This window comes from Pistacia vera, unplaced genomic scaffold (genome assembly GCF_008641045.1).
Source record: "Pistacia vera cultivar Batoury unplaced genomic scaffold, PisVer_v2 Contig373, whole genome shotgun sequence".
In the NCBI taxonomy this organism is placed as follows: Eukaryota; Viridiplantae; Streptophyta; class Magnoliopsida; order Sapindales; family Anacardiaceae; genus Pistacia; species Pistacia vera.
In genome coordinates, this window is record NW_022196194.1 from 641662 (window position 1) to 647661 (window position 6000).

The window sequence follows — 6000 nt, forward strand, 5'->3', positions numbered from 1 at the left end:
CTTTTAATATTAACAAATTTTAAATTTATTTAATGCATTAATTGTCCAAAAGTTGTCAAAAGTTATTTAATACATTAATTTATTTAATTGGGCATCCATCTTATGGACAAAAATTTAATGAAACTTGTCCAATTACTCAAAAGTTAAATGACAAAAATTTAATGAATATGAATAATAGATAGACATCCATCTAAAAGGGATGACTGTCCATTGAATGCAAATTTCTTTTAAATTATTTGGACGGACGCCTATCTATAATAAATTAAATTTTTTTTTTAAATTATTTGGACGGACGCCTATCTATAATAAATCTGATTCATGTAAAGACCAAGGGCTCTTTGCACTCGTCTCTAATACCGTCCAGTCCATGAGGACATAGATTCCGACATCGATTCACATACAGTTTCATCGTAATGTTAAATTCACTGTTTAAGTAACGGACACCATTTTTAATTGAATGTATTAATATGTTTCTTTCATTAAAATTTGGTCATTGAATTTTGGAGGTTATTCAGTCTCTAAGATACTTTTCGACAAGGGTGAAAGTTGTCTTTAGGACAATACTACTTGGAAGTTTGGTCGGTAAAGAGGATGGACGAAGTTGTAATAAAATAAAGCAAATGTGCTTTAAAAATAAGATGAATACGTGTCATTATCATGGTTGTTAGTATCCTACGATATTCGATATGTATCATACGATACGATTCGATACAGGTCGCTAACGATACGTATCAAAAGTGTATCTTAAACTTTTCGATACGTTGATATGTATCCTACGATATGATACGTATCCGTTCATATCCTTAAAAATATTAATATAGATCGATACAACTTTATTAATTTGGGCTAAAGGCCCAAAAAAAAAATCGGGTCGAAACCGGGTCACCCAACCCGATTCACTAAAACCTGTCTAAATTTACCCATTTTGCATGGAGAAAATGAAGAGGAATACGTGTTACCCATTTTACATGATAATAATAATATAAGTGGAGATATCATTGATCCTGGAAATGATATGAATAGTTGAGAGAAAATAATATAAATTTTTAATTTTGTGATTAATTTTGATTATGTAATACCATAATTTAAAGTCAATAATACCACAAAATTCTTTAATTAATCTTGGGAATGATATTAATTTTTTTAAAATTTTGATTATTTTATTAATTTTTTTGAAAAAAGTGTATCCTAAGATACGATACGATACGATATGCGATATACGATTCAAAAAATTAGGCTTTCGATACATGATATAATACCCGATTTAACAACCATGGTCATTATATTAAAGAGAGAATGAAAGAGGGAGTGATAAAATTTTATTATAATTTTGCTTGTTTTAACATGCCCGTGGTGTCTGGATAATAACATGTGAACCCTACAGGTTTCACATAAATACATTTTATCCCACTCTCAAATCTCAATCATTTCCGATGAGATTGTGTTATTGTTATTATGTAAACCTACAAAAGACTATGCCAGTTCGAACCCGAGATCATCCACAAACGGCACTACTCAAATGGCGTACAAAACCTTTCTTCGGCGTTTTTCTTCTTCTTCTGAAACGGTTACGAAAACCAAACTCTCATCTTCATTCACAAATTCATGTAAAGTGACTACAACTGTACCACAAGATTCAGTACATAACGTTGAAGAGGTAGCGAGGCTTGATCAATTCCTTCAAAAAAATTGTAAACAAGGTAATATCACTCTTGATGAAGCACGCTATTTCTTTCGTTTAATGATTCATATGCAACCCAAACCACCAATTTTATCATTCAACCGGTTGTTTGGAGCTCTTGCTAAGAAGAAGTTTTATGAAGACGTCATTTCGCTTTACAAGCGAGTGTGTTCAATTGGGTTGTTGCCGGATCTTTTTACTTTGAATATTTTGATTAATTGCTGTTGTAATGTGGGTCGAGTTTGTGATGGTTTTGTTGTTTTTGGGAGGATTGTGAGGTGGGGTTTTAACCCAGATGCCGTGACTTTTAATTCTTTGATTAAAGGTTTGTGTTTGGAGAATAGGAGTTTGGACGCTATGAGGTTGTTCAAAAAAATGGCTGTGTTTGGGGTTAGGCCTGATATTGTTTCTTATGGTAGTATTATCGATGGTGTTTGCAAAGATGGGTTGGTTGATAGGGCCAAAGAAGTTTTTTTGGAAATGAAGAGTAGAGGAATTAAGCCAAATGTGGTCGTTTGTACCTCTCTAATTTACGGTTTGTGTTTTGTGGGAAATTTGGAGGAGGCTGTAGTTGTTTGTTTACTGAGATGGCGGATCAAGGTTTGCAGCCTAATGTGCTACATATAATACATTATAAGGGTTTTGCAAGGAGGGAAAGATAGAGGAAGCTAATGGATTGTTAGAATTGATGATCCAAAGAGGTTTGCAACCAGACATATTTATTTATAGTACTTGATGGAGGTTATTGCTTGCTGCATGAGTTGATGATGCAAGGGAGCTGCTAATCTCTATGGAGACTAAGGGCTGTAAGCCTAACGTTGTCAGTTATAGTATTTGATCCATGCCAAGGCAAGAATAGGAAATTAGAGAATGCTATGAGTCTTTCAGGGAAAGATTTCAAAGAAAATTAGACCGGCAGTATTTACATCAACGCTTTGTTGACTGGTCTTTTTCTATCAAATAAGGTGGAGCTGCACAGAAAACTATTGCTGAGATGAAAATTTATAATGTCGCACCTGATTCATTTACATATAATATTTTGATTGATGGGCTATGCAAGAATGGCCGTGTTCTGGAGGCAGCAAAATGGTTTCGTACTTTGGAGTACTATGAGTTTAAACTTAGTATTGAAATCTATAGCAGCCTCATTGATGGGTTGTGTGAAAATGGAATGATCGAATGCTGGGAGATATTTGACAAATTGCCTCAAAAAGGCCTAAAGCCAGACGTTATGACATATACCATCTTAATCAATGGGTTTTGTAAAGAGGGAAAACTACGAAAGGATATGATTGTGATTTGATATGGAAAAAAAGGGTTGTGCTCCAAATGTCTTTACATTCAATAATCTATGCGAGGTTTTTTGCAAAATAATGAGGCAGCTAAAGTGGTTGAACTTCTTCACAAAATGAAGGACAGAAATGTGATACCAAATGATCACATTTTCTAGTTGTGGATTTACTGTCAAAGGATAAAGAACTTTTGAAGTTGCTTCCTCAATTTCCCGCAAAAGTCAACAAGAGGCTGACATGATGAATATTGCTGTGCTTGACTATAAAAACCATCTTCAATGCTGTGAATGTCTGTAAATTTATACTACAAGTGATAGTATTTTCTCTTTCTTTTCTATATAGCACCTCTTGATCATAAATCTTCACGCATTTAATCCTTTATATTATTGTAAGTTTTTTTGCTTATTTCAATTTGTTTTCTCACTGAATTCTGCTTCCTCTAGTTATTTTAAACTCTTTGCAGTTAGTTCTGGATATATGAGAGTATACTGTCTGAGGCCAAGATGACACTTGATAGTTAGGATATTTATGATTAGATGAACTTTTTATAGTTTTGTATCCCAATTTTGTACTAGGAACTTAAAAGAATATTGTGTGGAAACTAATTAAAGTAAAAATTGAATTTCATCTAATCCTTAATTAGGTTGGATTGCATTTAATACAATTTATCTAACAATGTTGTTCTTGGATTCAATTCTATTGAATATGTGGTAAAATTCTATCTTTTCTCAACCCCATTGATATTTGTCATCTTTGTTATGATTGGACGAAAATTTGTTCTGGGTACGTTGTTAGATGTTTAGGATTGTAAACCCTTGACAATTTTTTTTCATTATGCGATTTTTCCATCCAAGGGTGGGGTTTTAACTATGCCAAAGTTTGGGTATGTCCATGAAATTTGGAGATACGTTCATGTGGTAATTGTAAGGATAAAAGTTATAATATATATGCACTTTATTTTGTGAGAGTGATAAGCAACTTTGGTTCTGAGATTTTATAGATTTTTTTTTCATTTTTATTTTTTTTTGGAAGTTCAAGTTCTTGTTTCATCTGCATTAGCCTATGATGAATTATGGTGTTATCAGAATGGTGCAGCACCTTTTTTGGGTGCATGTGGGTCGGGTCGCAAATCGAATCAAAGTGGGTAAATTTGTAGATGGGACCAAGTGCACTTTGCCAATCAACAAGCAGCCGAACAGTCTCCATGTATGATTTTGCTTGAGTGTGGTAGATTTTTCATTTTCTAATTGATTGTGCGAGAATCTCGTGTTGTTTAGGTCAGTCCTATCAAAACTGTTGTAGTCCAGCTAAAGCTTTGTTGTTGATTTGAGTGGATTGTGCTAGGCTTTTTCACATCAATTCATCCTTTACCAGCCAGCCTTCTTATGTCCATTCCTGCAAGTGCACGTTTTCATTTAGCATCAAACCTAAAATATAACAAGTGTTATGATGTATATATAAACAATTAAGACTTACTGGAAACAGAAGAGATGTGATTGGCCTCATTAGGATAATGCCACACCTCCTGTACCACACTTGAGAGAACTCTTGCAGCCGCCTTTTCTGAAGCTTTAAACACACCCCTTTTTAATTTTAATTTGACCAAAGCACTTCCTGGTAACAGGTTTGTTTTCTTGAGTGAAGAACTGAATGTCACTGCGAGTTACCCGAATAAATAATGCTACTAGTGATGTTGCTTATGTGGTGTTGGTGCTAGTGAAGTTGATTCTGAGTTGTGTGCTGCTGATTAATTAGTTAGTTTAAAGGAATTATGTGAAGTAATGTTGATGTGTAGTGCTGATTTTTATGTGAAGTGATGTTGATGTTGATTTTGTTTAGGTGAAGTATTGTTGGTGCTGATGAAGGCTGACTCTGGTAATGTGGTGGGGTGTTAATATGTAGTGCAGAATGATGAGAAGTGATGTTAATGTTGTAGTGTTGGTGTTATTGAAGTAATAGTCTGTAGTAAAAGAATATGATCATAAAAAGAACAGAGGTCTTGTAGTATGACAAAGGCAGAGAGCAGAGTAAAGTCTGTTAATTGAAGACGTTTTGTTTTAAGGGGAAATATTGAACATATAAGCTACTTGGGTTTAAGTGTAAGAATTAGAAGACTTGTAAAAAAAACGGTGCGTTTTGTTCGTTTAACAACTATACAAAACATAGCCCGCCTATTCTAATGTCATTGATAAAATTCCCAAATATTTTTGCGATCTCTCTCTCTCTCTCTCTCTCATTACTTTTGCTTTCTTGTATCTGTGAAGTTCTTCATGGTATCAGATACTATAAACAAAATATGTTTATTTGTTCACTTTAAATGTGCATAAATAATATAGTTTTACTAAATGATACTTCCATTATATATATAAGTCAATAATATGCATACATTATTCATGTAATGGAGGTTTTTAACCTAAAAATAACCTATATAATATGCATACATTAACTTATGGTACAGTCGATTACATCGTAGACTTTTTTCTACTATTTTGATACATATTCTTACCTTATATACTATATTAGTAATACTACACTAACAATCATTTTTCACAAATTTTCTCTCACAACTCTAACGTAACATCTTGTAATTAGTCAGTTTACAATTAATTAGTGGGACCTATGCGGGACTCATGTGGGATCCTTTATGAACTGAATAATTGCGAGTTGTCACGTCAGGGTTGTGAGAGAGGGTTGTTGGTGACTTGGTGTATTATTATTCATATCATATATGAGTAATTTTATATTTACGTATTAAAGATTCTAGTTTTGGATGTCGATTGATTTGATTGTTTATATATTCTCGTATCGTCACCGTTGTCAACAACTAGGATAAGTAGAATTCAAAATTTAAAGATATATAATATTAAGTCAATAATCTTGTTTGTATAGTCAAATGATCAACTATAAATCTCCATTCCATATTGGCAAAAGGTTGGAGAGCATAACTAACACTGTCTAGATATATAAATATTTTTTCCCATTTCTGGAGATCACCATGGATTTTCTTTTGGCGTGCGAACTGCAGGA

General features: G+C 33.3%; 1 protein-coding gene across 1 annotated transcript; it reads left to right on the forward strand.

Annotated features, from left to right (window-relative positions):
• Positions 1-1519: 1519 nt before the first annotated feature.
• LOC116140526 (pentatricopeptide repeat-containing protein At1g62680, mitochondrial-like) lies at positions 1520-2984 on the forward strand. Its single transcript, XM_031426151.1, has 2 exons — positions 1520-2281; positions 2661-2984. Exons 1-2 carry the CDS (start codon positions 1520-1522, stop codon positions 2982-2984), a joined length of 1086 nt encoding a protein of 361 aa, XP_031282011.1.
• Positions 2985-6000: the final 3016 nt, after the last annotated feature.

What these genes read in the sequence shown, in the direction of transcription:
- LOC116140526 (XM_031426151.1), top strand. Translation starts at nt 1,520, where the DNA reads ATGGCGTACAAAACCTTTCTTCGGCGTTTTTCTTCTTCTTCTGAAACG. An exon ending in TACTGAGATGGCGGATCAAG is followed by an intron (nt 2,282 to 2,660) that starts GTTTGCAGCCTA and finishes GGAGCTGCACAG; the next exon opens with AAAACTATTGCTGAGATGAA.